This window comes from Pinus tabuliformis, chromosome 7, assembly GCF_031772625.1.
Source record: "Pinus tabuliformis cultivar Carrire ecotype Pingquan chromosome 7, CPIR1, whole genome shotgun sequence".
Lineage (NCBI taxonomy): Eukaryota > Viridiplantae > Streptophyta > Pinopsida > Pinales > Pinaceae > Pinus > Pinus tabuliformis.
In genome coordinates, this window is record NC_142293.1 from 847,177,828 (window position 1) to 847,195,532 (window position 17,705).

The window sequence follows — 17,705 nt, forward strand, 5'->3', positions numbered from 1 at the left end:
TTTGGTAAAAAAAAGTTTATCATTTATTTATTTTTAATTTGGGAAATTTTTTTTTTTATATTTTTTGTTTTTAATTCTATTTTTATGCAGTAATATTTTTTTTGGTTGAATTTTGGTAGTAACTAGTTTTTGGTCTAATCATATGTATTAACCATGTTCTTTATGCTACAAGTCTAATTGTTGGGACAAAATTGCTCTTTCAAATAAGTTGCAAAAAGCATATAAATGGAAGAATAGCGATGACAACTATTTTCATTGTCCAACTGTTCAGTATATCATGTATGAAAATATTCAACATTTTTATAAACAATGGATTAGAGGTGAGTCTGTAATTGTACATAATGTTTGGATGATACATAAAAACAAAGTTTGTTTCATTGATGTGGTTAGGATCTACTTTGGATACGAAACCCTAGGTTTGGAAGTATGCAAATAATGAATTTGGTTTACCTTTGATAACAAATGAAATTTTATTTCTTTTTCCTCGTAAAACCAAGGAAGATAAGGCAATAATTCTTGTTAGAAAACTACTTCTTGTTGAAGGTTTATAATTGGTTGCAAAAGTTCAACAACTGGGTATAGAAGTTTTTAGTTGCTATTAGGGAAACAATGTGATTATAGGTTTTAGCAGACATAGATCATTCTTGGTATTTGATTCACTTTGAGAATATAAGTACACCAAAGTGGATTAGGTTATGAGTGGATTGGCAAAGCAACCCTTATTTGTTCCTTTTAGTTTTTGAGATATCTCAAGTTCAACTAGTGCTAGTAAATGGTTTCAAAGATGTTTGCTAGGGTTTTTCAACAAGGTCACTAGGTCCCAATGTAACATAGATACTTCATATTTGTTGAAAAGTAAAACCCCCACATAGCACTGAATAGATCATTAATAACTACCTAGAGAACTTAGACTAAATTAATCGTGGAAGTAAAAATTACAACCAAATTAATCATGAAAGTAAGAACTACAATTGAAAAAAACACACTTGGTAATATACTAGAATTCATCCTCGCCAAATCCAAAGTTGATGAATAATACGTTAAATCTTTAATGAAACTCATGAAAAATAATAAGCATGTTATCGATATAAGAGTGCATGAACTTGCTTAATGTATATTTGTTAATTGGAGATGATGAATATCTAAATAAAGTTGATGAATAATATGTTAAATATTTGATGAAACTCATGAAAGATAATAAGCATGTTTATCCATATAGGAGTGCACAAACTTTCTTAATGTGTAGTTTACGAGAAATTTTTCCAGCGTAAATCACAAGATATATCATTTGTTTAGGCGTTTCGAACCAACCAGTGTGGTTCATCGTCAGGACAAGTTGAAGAATCAGATCCAACTTTGCATGTTAAATAGTTTGAGCAGAGGGGATATTTTCACCTTAGCATTAACAACCCTTGCCCAAGATGAATCTATTTAATGGACTAGCTTGGATATGTTAGGTCTTGGATTTCCAGAGTACCCAATCAATGCTTAACTCCCTAGTCCTAGCCAAAATTCACTCCTATTGAAGAGACAACTTGAACAATCTTGCTAATAAGATTAACAAGTTCGTTCCTTTTGATTGATTTACAACAAACCTTAATGCCTCTCTTTTCTTATCCTCCTCTTCCATTCTCCAACAAAAACTTATTAATCTTATATCATAAACACTTTATATAGGTAAGCATTGTAATCATTTTCCTCAACTCACACGGTACCTTTACACCTCAACCCATATAAGTGGACCTAAGTCCATGGCACAACCCATCACACTCTAAGATGGTTCTAATTGTCTCCTCAAAACTAGGACATAACACACCTTAAATGCCAAATGGTTAAGTCATCCCAAATTTGTGGGATTTTTTCCTTCATGGAACACATTCTAGCTAGTGTCGATCAAACACAATGCACTAACACCACTAACACACACTAAAAGTCCTAGATAGCCTTACGCTGTGGCACGCACCCAAGCACTTCGACTGCACCTCCATAAAATGCACCTTCAACTTTGGATGTCCCAAAATAGTAATATCCTAACCCAATATGGCCTACTTGTTAGATTTGTGTAGTTCCCTCCTTATCAGATCCTTGCACCTCCTTGCACTCCATGGTAAATCTACTCTAATGGTCACCTTCCAAGTTCCAACACTTCCTTTCACATCATGACATAACCACCGATATACATTACAACAACCTTCAACTTCTTTAGTGGGTTGCACATCTATTTCACATTTCTTCTCCATCTTACAAAGTGGTAGTGCCAAGGAGAGAGTATCAAGTTGAATCAAGGATTGCTCACTTAGTACCACTACTAAGTTGCCTTCGTGCAACTTGTCAAATCCCTTTATTTTGTTTCACAACTTCTCATAGGGCTTAACTTGCTTGTATACACTTCTAAGTGAGACTACAATCCCCCAACCTCTCCTCTGCAACCCTTGTTAGAGTCTTCTTAGACGTGCAATCATGCCTCACGCTGAATATAACACTAGCATCCCAAATGTGCATGCTCATTCCATCTTTTAATGCTTCGCTGAAACCACATTATGACACTGCTTAAAATGAAATGTTTACATCTTAAGACAATGTACCTACTTTGCTTATGACAATCTAAACTATGCAAGTGGTTAAGAGAGGACTATATTTTCCCAGGATGAAAATATAGGGTCTTACAACCCCATTCACACAATAATTTTAATATATTTCACCCAAAAAAAGATACATACCCTACTCCTTTCAAATTTATCATATAATTTTAAGAAATTAACACTTGTTATTAACTATTAAATAGACTTACTATATATTCTCCTTTGTTTGCACCCACCTTATATGTAAAAACATATAAATATTTTCAATACAACCAAATTAAAATCATATTTTTCCATTTAAAAATTATTAAATTGAAATTAAAAAAAATTACACCTAATAAACTTAAACAACAACCACAAAATTATATTATTATTATTATAAATATTTTATAACCTAACCAATAACCAAAAACATTATATAGTTACTTCTTTAGTGATGTGAAAATAAAAAAAAATGTATTTATTTTTTTAATAACACCTAATAAACTTAAACAACAACCATAAAATTATATTATTATAAATATTTTCCAACCTAACCAAGAACCAAAAACATTATATAGCTACTTAACTAGTGATGTGAAAATAAAAAAATGTATTTACTGTTTTTCACTATGAAATTAGCATTTTTGAAAAAGGTAAAGCTTTACTTTTCTTTACAAAACCCCTCCCAACCCAAACTTCGTTTACGTTCTAGAACAAGAAGGAGGATTTGTTCGCTTTTCGCAGGGCGGGAGCGAAAACGAGATTGCATAGATTTGCGAATTAGGGTTCACCAGTAGCAGACACTCGAACCCCACGATCGGTTCTTCAATCCATTGACGGCGCCAAGGTATGTTCCATTTTTAACTTCAATGGATTTCCACCCGCACATTCAATCTTCCACACAGAGAGGAGTACACGCATTTCAGGTTTCTGGTTCAAAATCCAGTGTGTTTTTAGCAGCCACTCTTGTATGTTTAGGTTTTAATCTCTGTGCTGCAATCTGTTACTGTTTGCAGGGATGGCGCTGGCATTTGATGAGTACGGGAGGCCATTTATCATAATAAAGGAGCAGGAGCAGAAGACCCGAATCAAAGACTTAGATGCTCAGAAGGCCAACATTGCGGCCGCCAGGTCCATTGCGAGAATCCTCCGCACCTCACTCGGCCCCAAGGGAATGGACAAGATGCTCCAGAGCCCCGACGGCGATGTCATCATCAGTAAGCTTCTCTTCCATTTATTGAATCTCTATTTTGGGTCGGTAAAACCCCTTAAAAATCTAAAAATCTGGAACTAAGTAGAATTTATTTTAAAAAACTTATGATTCGTAAGTAGCAGTTACTTTAAAAAATTTATAGGTTTTCCGAAAGGAGTGAAATAAGCAAATACTCTGCGATCTGCTTACTCTTCCTCACAAACTGTGAGGCCCGCCGAGCTAGATGCTCTACATACGACGCTGACTGCCTACGAAAGCTCCCGAATGGGTGAATGCGTTGAGATGTCACTAACATTGAGAGATAGACACTTTCCAGGGATCTACTTGGCGTAGAGGTACTTTTGGCGGGCTTTTCACTAACCAAGAAACTTCGTTTACAAATTATTTTGCTCAAAATAACACCAATTGCTCGACAGCAAAAGGTTCATAAAGAAATGGAAATAATAATTTTAAGAAGAATTTCGGAATAAAGAAATAAATTATATAAATGTCCACAAATGATGAAAGGACATTAGGTTAATGGGACTAAAACTATATATTGATGCTGGAGTGCTTAAAGGTATTCGCTGAAAAGGAGAGACTACAAATAAGATTTCAGATTTAACAGAATGACGAATGATAAAATAACAAAGGGGTGATTATCTCAATTGTTTGTAGCCAATGTTGTTGAGCATCTGGCTGGTTCTGGTTACGTGTTAGTAGGTAACCAGTTTAAATCCCCCAGATTTAGGTGCACTAGTCTATGTCAACAGTTTTACGAAGAATGCCATTCACAAATATGGAGAAGCATCTCTTGGATTTCCTTATCAGATTTTCAAGGGTTATAATAACAGATAAACCTGATACAATGAAGACGAGCATCTGGCTGGTTCTGGTTACGTGTTAGTAGGTAACCAGTTTAAATCCCCCAGATTTAGGTGCACTAGTCTATGTCAACAGTTTTACGAAGAATGCCATTCACAAATATGGAGAAGCATCTCTTGGATTTCCTTATCAGATTTTCAAGGGTTATAATAACAGATAAACCTGATACAATGAAGACGAGACTAATAGCAGAAGCCTAGAAAATAAATAAGTCCTAATTTATCTAAGCGTCAAAGGAGAGGTATGCAGGGCCATAAACCAGGCTGGATTCTATCCTGGAAAACTTTATTGAAGCTCATCGGACTGCAAAGTTTGACGGGTTACGTGTGGAAGGGAGAACCCTGGTGATGGGTGTTTGTCTAGTGTCTACAAGATATAAGCTGAGAATTATAGCTTTTGTAAGATAGCATACCTAGATGGCCTTGTGGATTATCTGGATGATCTCAACTGTGCTTGGTAAGGGTGCTTCTGAATCACTGATCGTCTGTTATTTTTGCTCATGACTGGTGCATCTACCGGGTCATCGATGCTTCATCCAGCTGAAAAAATGATGCAATCAATCTAGTGGATCTGGGTCTGGAGGACTCATGCATGTCCTGCTCTTAGAGTATTTGGTTCGCTTTACTTTGTTCTTGAATAATGAACTCTGCTTTCACTGTTGTGGGGAGATTCCGGTCTTAATGGATTTTTTGTTGTCATTTCAAAATTTGTAGTGGAGATAGTGGATAAAAGCCATGCACTGCAACAATGCTCCCAGCCAGATAATTTCATTAAATTTTGGAATCTAATAAGAAAAATCGAAATCGAGTAATAGTTTGTGTGGGAAGCAAAGAAAGTGAGAAAAAAAATCTCTTAGCTTTGAGCTTCATTTATGTGTACTTTGTATAACGGCTACTTGGTTAACTTAGTAGGTCAGTCTTTATTATCTAAAATATGCATATTGAAGATTGGATATCACGGCAGTTTCTCCCTCTCATCGCCATTGTCAACATGGTCGTCAGTGAGCATCTCTACATGAACAGAGGATCTATTTGTCCTTTTAATGTTAACAAATTTATAGTTAATTATATAATAAATATTTTGATGTACATGTACATGAGGACTGATTGGCGCCGTGAGCAAATCCAGGCAAGGGTAGGGGGTTCAAGAATTTTAAGGAAGGTTGCCTCTTGTTCATAATTGTTGTGACAATTTTTCTGATTACTGGAGGTTCAAGAATTTCAAGGAAGGTTGCCTCTTGTTCATAATTGTTGTGACAATTTATCTGATTACCTTGACCTCCCTGATTTCAGCATACGTGTAACTAGGAATGGCTATAAACCATAGTAGCAAAATTTGAATCCGAATATGTATTCAAATACAACTCAGTATGGAAAATACCTAATAAAGAAATGCAGCATGGTTCCAATATGGAAATCTATATTTCTCAGTATGAAAATAAGCGTTTTGTTCCATATTTTAGAAGAATTTCATCCTCAGAACACACTAAAACCAGAAAAAGCAATTTATTCTTTGAAAATTTTGCAATGTAGTTTATTTTTAAGTGTTTTCTTACTGTTATTTTTATTTTTTTGAGGTTTTTGCTCTGTTTTTTTGGGGCTTATATGTTGATGGGTATCAAAGACATTATAAGGTAAGTGAACTGTTCTGTATCTGCATTGCAGTGAAAACATACTGAATTTTGTACTGTTGCCGAATTTCCATATAATAAAGAGCAATATGACCAAATCTTGCTACTATGCTATAAACTAGATTTCCAGCATTGAAATCCCCTTGTGTATTCAGCTATGGGTCCTGTGGGTCATCTCGACTCCCTCCATGATAGTCCTTAGAACATATTCAGGTTTGTATTTGTTCAATAGAAATGTAGGGAAACAAATATTCCTTTCAAAGGTGTAAGACTCTGTCACCAAGCAATATCTAATGTGCCTAAACATGGTTCTATCAACCCTATGGTTGTCTTGTGGTATTTTTTCTTGCTTCTCTGTTCTACACTACTTGGACACTCCATAACATTTTTCTACATTTTAATCATGCTAATTATAGAATGATTGTTAATTTTAGATAACAATGGTATGTTCTTATGCTTTAGAGCAATTTACGTCAATTTTCCTTATTAGCCCAATATAAATTTCCAGATTAGAAATCACATAAATATTGAGAGTATTTGCAGATAGAACATAAACAATAAGAATAAGACAAGTCAAGACAAGAGGGCACAATATTTGGCGGATGCTAGAGAAAAACCCCAATGTGGGGAAAACCCTTTGATCAAATCTTCTTATTATTCTTCAAAAGTTCAGCACAGAGAGAGAGAGAGAGAGAGAGTACATCATACAAAATTACTTGCCCAATCACTGTCAAAACAGTCCAGCCAAACAAAAGTTAACAAGATGTTGTAACCAGAAAGTTAATGCTAGTCAAACCAACAAAAATCTCCTCCAAATGAGCTCAGCCAAACCCAGTCAATTCGGCCTCATAATAAGATCTTCATCTTCCAAATTTAGTTGAGATTTAATTTCTACACAGCTCAGCTTCGTAGCTTCATTGAACAGCAATAGCAGAGCTGCTTGGTATGTTGTTACTGCCAAATCTATTACCGATGGCTCTTGGCTCTACACAGTTCATATGGCTCACGATGTATAAGACTTTGTTCCTCTGCATTATGTATAACATTAACACACAGGTCGACTGACACGTTCCTCTACAACAAAGTCAGTTTGACTGAATGGCATCAATCTGCATTGCTTCTCTGCGACATATTTTGGCATTGATGCATAGTTAATATGGAATCGATACTCCATATATATGTAATCTAACCAATAGCGTCAAAATGGCATCATCTTATATGACCATGGAAATAACTCCTAATGAAGACTGTAATCTTACAGAGACCAGCATAAATAAACATGTTGAGTTTAAGATACATAAGGCACCGTTGAGTATTTTTTAAGTGACAAGACACCATTGTTGAGAATTCGATGTTTATATGTAATCTAACCAATAGCATCAAATGGCATCATCTTATATGACCATGGAAAGAACCCCTAATGAAGACTGTAATCTTACAGAGACCAGCATAAATAAACTTGTTGAATTTAAGATCCACAAGGCACTGTTGAGTTTTTTTTTTAAGTTACAAGACACCATTGTTGACAATTCGCTGTTTAGATTCAAGTCTAGGGCATATAGTTGGCATAGTAAGAAAAGATATGTTGCTCCCTCAGAACTCACTGATACTTCTCACTGGCACTAGCTAGTAAGGTGACTATCAAGAAGTGAAAGGAACAAATCTCTATGATACCAAAGATCATCTGACTTCACTTCTAAGGAATGTCAGACTTTTGTTGTGTCTTCAATCTCCATAATAAGTCCAGGAGTATCCACCGATCTTCATTCTCTGAAGCATTGATCTATCTCATTGGTATAATTTCCTTTGCCTATCTTCAATATCATAATCAAGGAAGAGCATATGCATGGGCAGATTGTTCTGGCAGTCAGTGATATTGTTGACATCCACTGTCAATACTATTAGCATTTCAAAATCAAAACTATCTTCTACACTTGGGGTTTCAGACGAAGCAGGGTTTCAAATCATAACCAGTCTGAAAAACCATTGGAGTTGGGGGCTCTTTGACTAGGTTCTGAAAGTGCATGCTATTTGTAAGATTGGTGTAATGAAAGGAAGGGTAAAGAGGGTATAGCCAAAGTAATTGATAGGTTTCTGGTGGACACCAAAATTAGGCTATACCTACCTTCAGTGACAATAGAATTCACAACCACCAAACCCAAATTTTATATTTTTTAGGCACTAGCTGGAGTAGTGGATAAAACCACCACTCCTTTAGATCCAAATAATTTTAACTTCTATATCGATCCATCGCCACTTTATGTTATTTCCTTGTAGACGAAGGGATGGAACTCCCTGTCTGAAACATAAAACAAAATTTAAGGAACAGTAGCATGAGTCGAGCAGTGTTCTCTCCTCTGATGAGTTGTGGCACAAAAACCGTGCATTATCTAAGTCCCTCCTCTTTAAGGTAGAACTGGGTGACTGATTAGCTGACCTGGAAAACTTCTTCATCCTCTATTGCAAAACAGAGTATTTCTATGTTAGTCAGTCGAACTCACATGGAAAATCCAATCTGTGATATGTTTTATTTCTCTAAAATAAAACAAAATTAACCATATGTTGCATTACAGATTTGTTTTCGACTTGCATCTCAATCAGCGATATTAGGCTATATATCTCAATAAATTACTGTTTTCATTGTCACGTTCCAGGTACTCCTTTGAGATCAAGTCCTGAATTCTGGATTTTATTGCTTTAAGTTTGGGCTTGAATGTGCTTTGGAACTGTTCAACACACTCACTCAATAGTTGTTGCTGAGGTAAGATTTTTCTAGCCTTCATGATGAGAACTATTGTTGAATCTATTCAGAAATGTCTGTCTTCTTTTACATTTTCAATCACTCTATTCCTCTCATTTGCATTCATATCTGTAAGTGGAATCTTAATATTTTTCAACTTGTGCGAAAAGGGAGGATTGAATTCAAAATTATCACTTGTAGATATTGTTGCAGTGCTAGGTTCCTTTAGAAGAATCTCGATCTTGCCACATGAAACTAAATACAGAAGTTGAATAAGATCTTCATCTTCCAAATTTAGTTGAGATTTAATTTCTACACAGCTCATCTTCGTAGCTTCATTGAACAGCAGTAGCAGAGCTGCTTGGTATGTTGTTACTGCCAATTCTATTACCGATGGCTCTTGGCTCTACACAGTTCATATGGCTCACGATGTATAAGACTTTGTTCCTCTGCATTATGTATAACATTAACACATAGGTCGACTGGCACATTCTTATACAACAAAGTCAGTTTGAATGAATGGCATCAATCTACATTGCTTCTCTGCGACATATTTTGGCATTGATGCATAGTTAATATGGAATCGATACTCCATATATATGTAATCTAACCAATAGCATCAAATGGCGTCATCCTATATGACCATGGAAATAACTCCTAATGAAGACTGTAATCTTACAGAGACCAGCATAAATAAACATGTTGAGTTTAAGATCCATAAGGCACCGTTGAGTATTTTTTAAGTGATAAGACACCATTGTTGAGAATTCGATGTTTATATGTAATCTAACCAATAGCATCAAATGGCATCATCTTATATGACCATGGAAAGAACTCCTAATGAAGACTGTAATCTTACAGAGATCAGCATAAATAAACTTGTTGAATTTAAGATACACAAGGCACTGTTGAGTTTTTTTTTTTAAGTGACAAGACACCATCGTTGACAATTCGCTGTTTAGATTCAAGTCTAGGGCATATAGTTGGAATAGTAAGAAAATATATGTTTCTCCCTCAGAACTCACTGATACTTCTCACTGGCACTAGCTAGTAAGGTGCCTATGAAGAAGTAAAAGGAACAAATATCGATGATACCAAAGATCATCTGACTTCACTTCTAAGGAATGTCAGACTTTTACTGTGTCTTCAATCTCCATAACAAGTCCAGGAGTATCCACCGATCTTCATTCTCTGAAGCATTGATCTATCTCATTGGTATTACCTCCTTTGCCTATCTTCAATATCATAATCAAGGAAGAGTGTATGCATGGGCAGATTGTTCTGGCAGTCAGTGATATTGTTGACATCCACTGTCTGTACTATTAGCATTTCAAAATCAAAACTATCTTCTACACTTGGGGTTTCAGTCGAAGCAGGGTTTCAAATCATAACCCTGCAAAAATTTTTGAATAACAGTAAGAAGATCTTCATCAAGTTTGAGCTTTATCTAGCAGCGGGGCTGCTCCATTTCAGTAGTATGAATGACTTGTTTCAAGTATGGTAGTAAGGATGACCAGGAAGAACAATCTGTACAGAATGGAGCTGAAGAGACACAAGAATTCAAAGTTGGAGAAAATATACAACTTGTGAAAGTAGACACAGTGGCTAGCAACCAGGAACCTTCTAACATGGGTGCTCCATTGAAGATGCCTATGCTTACAGAAGGCCTTGATATGTCTTCTTGCTTGAATTCTTTGTTTGGTACTGGACTTTAGTGATCCATTAGATAAGCCAAATCTTATGGAGAGTAATGATGCATTATTTTGTTCAGGTATTGATGATTCTCTTCCAGAAAATATCTCAGATATTTAATTTAATTTCTACACAGCTCATCTTCGTAGCTTCATTGAACAGCAGTAGCAGAGCTGCTTGGTATGTTGTTACTGCCAATTCTATTACCGATGGCTCTTGGCTCTACACAGTTCATATGGCTCACGATGTATAAGACTTTGTTCCTCTGCAATATGTATAACATTAACACACAGGTTGACTGACACGTTCCTCTACAACAAAGTCGGTTTGAATGAATGGCATCAACCTACATTGCTTATCTGCGACATATTTTGGCAATGATGCGAGGAGAGATACATTATAGAGCTACTTAGAGGGCTAGAGGTTGATTATTGTATAACACATATGCTAGGGAGTCACACCACAATCCAAGCTTTCTCTTTTAGTAGGCTTTAGTGTGTTACTGCTGTGGCATGGATTATGGCGATACCATCCCTACAGGAGCTATGGTCATTATTAGAAAGATTTCTGGTGAGCTTAGTATGCATTGATACAGTGGTTTTAGGAGATGGTTTATAAGGAGTGCAATGCAGATGTTGAGTGTAGAAACATACAGATCACATATGGAAATTTCATTATGGCTTTCTAGTGGGAGTGATTAGCTTTTTGGAGACCAGAACTTCAGATGCTACCGAATACAGAAAACACTCTAATTTGATTTTTTGCCTGCCTTTCTCGAAACCTCGTTCTGGATAATCCACTCATCGGAGGTATGAAAGTGAAGGACTTGAAATACCAACCTTCATCTCCCAGATGCTGGGAACTTGGGAGAGAATGCTGGATGGTTTCAAGATCTCACTTCTGTGGAATATGGTTTCAATATTTTCATGCTGATCCTGAGACCCCGGGTGAGCAATCTGTCATTAGCAGATCCCAGTCTTTAAGCAGTTAGTCCTGTTTGGACACTAGGAGATCCCTCTTTAGCTCCTTTTACTGCTTTCATGAACCCCACCCATCTTAGTTACTGGTTCCTTAGCTCCTTTCGGTCGCAAGAGAGAGGATACGTTACGTAACGAGTCTTTATGTGCAAGATTGGTCAAGCGAGATTCTTATTCCCGGTCAAAAGATCTGAATTCCGGGATGAATGGGGAACTGGTATTAACGTCCTCCTTTTATATCTAATTTGGCCAGTAGGTGGAGCACCGGTGTGCTGGCTGATTGCTCCTGGAGCGGTAGGGCCCCTCACTTTCTTTTGTTCGGATTTCCCAGGTGATTGGAAGATCTGGCCATAGCTATAGGAATAAGCTGGGGGCGCTCTTGCCAGCCATTGTGGATTCGGTAATTGCTTGCCATTGTGAAAAGGTTGGAAGAGCTCAAATAAGAATAGGGGTCGCCTAATAATAGTAAGTAGGGCGACGCACTAATCTGAACCTATGGATGGAATCAGCCCAATCTATCTATCCTGTTGGCCCCGATTGGAAACCTGTAGGAAAAAACTGGCTTAGTCAATCAATGCTTGAGCAGAAACATCCCTCATCTCGCCGCCCATCCGATATAGCTGGGCATCCGATCTAGGTCAGACCTCATCAAGGTGTCGAGCATCCATAAGGTAATCCGATCAATAAGCGAGAACAAGCGCATGAATGAACCCTTTATAAGTCAGGGGCCTGCCTGTCACTTCAAACATAAAATTGAGATTGATGTGCCTGGATGGATGATTTGGACTAGCTAGATGCCGGCCCACCTCCCCGCTGGCACTACTCCCGATATAGGGATTCGATCCAGCCAAAACAGGTGCAGGGAAGAATCCAACCGGGCGATTAGTCTTTGTGTTATGAGCTTTCTTGGTGGAAACATGTACACTAGTCTATGTGCCTCACTGATTAGTAATGTTATACCATCCTGTAATAAAGAGACTATAGATATGAAACCTACTCACTATCCATGGTACTTGTTGGCTCTCTCCCTCTTTCGCACTGATCTAGCCTCTAAGATCTTTATAGAAATTTCTAAGATCTTTATATGAAACCAATTCTCAGACAGAGAAGAATGGATATCATGAAGAAAACCTAAATTTTATGGCTATAGAGGATGCAATTCCCAGAGGCCAGGCCAACAAGCCCTTCTGGGCTCATGGGGTTGACTTATTGGGATATTCTTTGGGGTCCAGGAGGCATGCCAATTTTCCATTTGAAGATCCTAATTCTCCTCGCCATTCGCAAATCGTTCATCTGTGCTTATGCTCAGAGAGGACAGCTCAGCTTTAGAATGTAAGTTGATAATCTGTACTGATAGATTTATAGATAGTTTTGTAGCATTGCTGCAAGTCAATATCCAATACTGTGTACTGTTTGATTTAGTAGTGTCAGAGAAGTCATATGGGGAGGATAGGAATTATGTTATGCGGATATGAAGTCCATAAGGTTTATTTCCTAGTATCTAGGTCAATGAAGAGGATAGGAATTGTTCTATAACTGTGGATAGGAAGTCCATAAGGTCTATAGCCTAGTGATATCTAGGCCATAAAGTCTATTATCTTCCATGTTAATAGAGTTTATTGTCCACAAAGAGTTTATAGTCCATGAGGTCTTACATTTGTGCATTGTTAATGCCAGTAAATGCACACTAGGTTTTGTTCTCTACGTTATATCATTATAAATTAATGAACTATAAGTTCTATGATTTCATGAGTATCAATTTTGATGTTGATGGATTGCCATCACAGGTTTGCAAGACAGAAAGAACAACAATGTGTGGAGCTTTAACAGCAGCTGGGCTTAAAGCCACTTCCGTTCTCAAGGAGCTTGGCAATCGCTGGGAGCATTACTCTGTCATAACTCTGGTTGACTGCAGAAGCCTCGTTGGCAACAGCCTATCTGATCATAGTGTTGGTAAGGTTTTGCCAATTCCATATTTGCACATTGCTTTATTTTATTTTGAATTACCACTGCTGCTTCAAAGTTTTGTCTAGTTTTCACAGTATGTTTTTGTATTTATTTACAGTTATCGGTTTCTGTAGGTTTAATTTATTTATGGCATGATTTCTTGCACTCTATGAACTGGGTTTTTCTAGTGTGAGCAGTCATGTTGTTCATGGTATATATGTTGTACATAGACACTTGTATTCAGTAAGAAAGCAATTGTGTGTGGTTCTATCAGCTACAAACAGTATTAGTATATCTCAATTTGTATACCCTTTATTTTTTTATTAATTTTCTTCTGATCAGTTGTGTGAATATTTGTATTGCTTCCCTTGACCCTTATTTTGGTTTCTTGTGGGCACGAAGGTTTCTACCATTCTGCTATTATGAATACCCATCATATCAATGAAACAGGGGACTTTTGGGAGCTGGCCAGACAATGCTCAAATGCACTTGATACATCTATGAGGAATCGAAAACATTTCACAGACATGAGTGATGTCAACTTCCTTATGTGCCAAGCAATTCAACATCCTTATTTAACTCCATCATCTTCACTTCGCACTTCACTTATTGTTGTATTTGAAGGTCCCATGGTGGACGAAATGGATGAATTGAAAAGGGCAATAGGTTTAGAGGATTATATGGGATGCTCTTCTGTTCATGGAGTAGGACCTTCTCTTGCAGTTTTTGATACAGTCAGAAATGGAGCTTTGGATTGTGCATGTGTATATCCCGCATCTTTGCATTCCAGAAAACAAATGCAAACTTTAATTAACTGTATGAAGAGTATCCTCATTGGTGCTGCTAAGCTCTGAGAGAAAGTGTCAGGTGCAGACCTTGACAGAAACCTGACTGTGCAAATGGGATAAAGGATATCATCTAGGAAAATCTTATGTAGCCATTATTTTCGTTCATGCAAAGCAGTGTTTTTTTGTAGCACAGAATTTTATCATTAAATACTACCATATGATAAAAAACGATCTTATCTATCAATTTGCAAGTATTGTTTATATTTTTCCCTCATATCTTTTCAGAGTGAGAATCCCAATTTCAATTTATTGAAAATAAAAATACACAAGTGTGGCCAAGCTCGGAATCCTATTGAGACAATAAGATGCAAGAGAATACACTGAGTCCTTATGTCCTTGGAGCACCTACTACATGAGAAAATATAAAAAAAAATCACCTAGTTAATTCAAGGAAAATGATATAGCCTAAATCCAAAGAAATGCAGAGGTTCCATCTTTCCATAGGCACATAATAATATTGTATGCATAAGAGATAACATATACATAACACAAATTTTCTCTGCTTTCTTTTATCTGTTGTCACCCATATGGCCCTGGTTAGTTTTGTAGTCAAAAGTGGTCAAATCTTGTAGTCAACGGCTACAGAATTATTTGATGATGTTGTCTGACATAAGGTTGTTTTCCTGTGCTGTAGTTGATCTATAAACTGAAGTATAACTAGAGGTGTTCTAGTTTTCAGCGGATATTTTATAGTATCTGAGAATTCATATGTATAGCACAAAGAAGTTCAATGCAATTCTTCACTATTAAGAAATATGTTAATAGATAGTAACCTTGTTTTCCTATTAGTGAACAAACATTTACATTCAGTCGGTATACATATTACAGGATTTCAAAACAAAAGGCTCAGAGTCTTTATAGAAATTTCACATATGGAAATTTCATTATGGCTTTCTAGTGGGAGTGATTAGCTTGTTGGAGACCAGAACTTCAGATGCTACCGAATACAAAAAACAATCTGATTTTCTTTTTTGCCTGCCTTTCTCGAAACCTCGTTCTGGATAATCCACTCATCGGAGGTATGAAAGTGAAGGACTTGAAATACCAACCTTCATCTCCCAGATGCTGGGAACTTGGGAGAGAATGCTGGATGGTTTCAAGATCTCACTTCTGTGGAATATGGTTTCAATATTTTCATGTTGATCCTGAGACCCCGGGTGAGCAATCTGTCATTAGCAGATCCCAGTCTTTAAGCAGTTAGTCCTGTTTGGACACTAGGAGATCCCTCTTTAGCTCCTTTTACTGCTTTCTTGAACCCCACCCATCTACTCCTGAACCTGGACCACCTGTAACTCCTGCTACTGATCTTTAGTCAAATCCATGAAGGGAGCATGCCAGGAAAGCATTTTTATTGTTGATGGCATAACTGATGCAGGTCCAATTAGAGAAAAATTGTTTGATATGGACAGCAACAGAAAACATGAGGGATTCATTGACCCTACCAAAATTGAGGGAAACAATGGCCAGGAAGCTGGAGAGAACCAAAATTTCGAAGTTGGAGAAAATATACAGATTGTGGTGAGCAAGTAGGAACCTTCCCAACTGGATACTCCGTTGAGGATCCATGAGGTTACGCCGGGATATAATATATCAACCTGTTTAAGCACCTTATTTGGCCTGGACTCTAATATTCGATCCAAAAATTCAGAACTTAGAAAAAGTTACAATATATACCCCTTGTTTAAGTATGAATGAATCTCTTCTAGAAGACACAAAGAAAAGTCGGCAATGAGAGCATTCAGGTATTGAATTTTTCATTAATTATTTAGAATGTATTAATACTTATAAGTATCTTAAACATGTATTTGTGTGAAAATAAATTGAATTGGTTTATGTTTAAGGACAAGGCATCCAAGGCGAGGTTAACCAAGACAAAAGTCACTCATCGTAGTGGCCAGAAAGGTTTAAAAGCACTGATAACAACCTTTGTAAGTGTATTAAACATGTGATATTTTTTTAATAAATTTTGTACTAGAAGAAAGTCATTGTTATCTAATTTCTCCCTATTTACTGATTGATAGGAACTAAAATATGGAAGACCTCCAAATCATTTGGAAAAGGAGGTGCTGCAGGAAAAGAGATGGGTTGAATTTGTTGTTTGGATGGACTCCATGGTATGTAATCTTAGTTGGATTTCCAATATACTTTTAAAACATATTTTCATTTTATTTTTTAGTACTATTAGATATTATATCTTACTTCATTTTATGGTTAACATTGTATAACAAAAACATGCGTTGTGTTATGTAATTAATACTAACATGTAATATTGATTTTTTTTGTCAGAATGCTATAGGTAATGATTGCCAAGACGATGAACCAAATTATGTTCAACATATATCAGGAGATGATGAGGATGAGGATGAGGATGATGGTGGTGAAGGAGGAGATGATGATGATAGTTGCGGTGTTGGTGATGATGTGGATCAGAGTAATGAGGATGGTCAAGATGATCATGAGGATGATCTTGGTGGTGGTAGCTAGGCATGCACATGCATTGATTTTTATGAAGAAATTATTGTGTAGAATGACATTGTTATGTTTATATGGGTGTTGTGAATTTACCCTATATCAATGAGACATTTTGATTTTGTAATCATACGATGAGTTTGATTTATGTATGTTGTTAATTTATCGTAGAATAACGATATTCATGAAATATTTTGATTTGTTAATCATATTTGAATTTTACTTGTTTTGATTAAAAATAATACTGATTTTATTAGTATTATGTTGCTATTTTATACATGTTTTGAAAGTTGTTAATGACACATTGTTATTTTTTTGGATGGATGTTGTCAATTTCTCTTAAATTTCTTTACAAATGATTTTGAATTGTGATATATGCTTTAATGATATTTAGAAACTATCATATATTTCACTATGAATCTATAAAGGGGTTCATATATGTAAAGAAAAATATACTCTATATAAGAAGCCAAATGCGGATGTAACCATGGATGCAAAATTGAAAGTAAAATTGGATGTTAAACTAGGAATTAATACAAAATGCGGACAATTGACATACAAAGTGTTTTAAATTAGAAGTGAAAAATTGTGCAATAGTTGACACAAAGAAGGGAACAAAACATGGCATACAAAAGGATATCAAATTGGGCAAAAACAAGGACACATAAATGGGCACCAAATTAGATGCAAAAAAAGACAACAACTAGATGTAAAATAAGATGCAAAGTTGAGCGTTAAAAAAAAGCAAAAAATGTTACAAA

General features: G+C 36.2%; 2 protein-coding genes across 4 annotated transcripts; both read left to right on the forward strand.

The window, feature by feature from the left end:
* Positions 1-3,649: 3,649 nt before the first annotated feature.
* Positions 3,650-14,487, forward strand: LOC149250279 (uncharacterized). 2 transcript variants are annotated; one of them, XM_089458995.1, is made up of 3 exons: positions 3,650-3,781; positions 13,468-13,633; positions 14,030-14,487. In XM_089458995.1, the coding sequence occupies exons 1-3, from the start codon at positions 3,665-3,667 to the stop codon at positions 14,479-14,481; spliced, it is 735 nt and encodes a 244-aa protein (XP_089315121.1). In that variant the 5' UTR covers positions 3,650-3,664; the 3' UTR covers positions 14,482-14,487. The 2 variants fall into 2 exon arrangements, with proteins under 2 accessions (XP_089315121.1, XP_089315122.1); XM_089458996.1 differs by lacking the exon at positions 3,650-3,781 and adding an exon at positions 8,970-9,032.
* Positions 14,488-16,198: 1,711 nt separating this feature from the next.
* LOC149250280 (uncharacterized) lies at positions 16,199-17,059 on the forward strand. 2 transcript variants are annotated; one of them, XR_016266819.1, is made up of 4 exons: positions 16,199-16,217; positions 16,317-16,403; positions 16,497-16,589; positions 16,762-17,059. XR_016266819.1 is itself a non-coding variant. In XM_089458997.1 (3 exons), the coding sequence occupies exons 1-3, from the start codon at positions 16,275-16,277 to the stop codon at positions 16,957-16,959; spliced, it is 420 nt and encodes a 139-aa protein (XP_089315123.1). In that variant the 5' UTR covers positions 16,245-16,274; the 3' UTR covers positions 16,960-17,045. The 2 variants fall into 2 exon arrangements, 1 of the variants encoding a protein (XP_089315123.1); XM_089458997.1 differs by lacking the exon at positions 16,199-16,217 and having other exon boundaries at positions 16,245-16,403; positions 16,762-17,045.
* Positions 17,060-17,705: the final 646 nt, after the last annotated feature.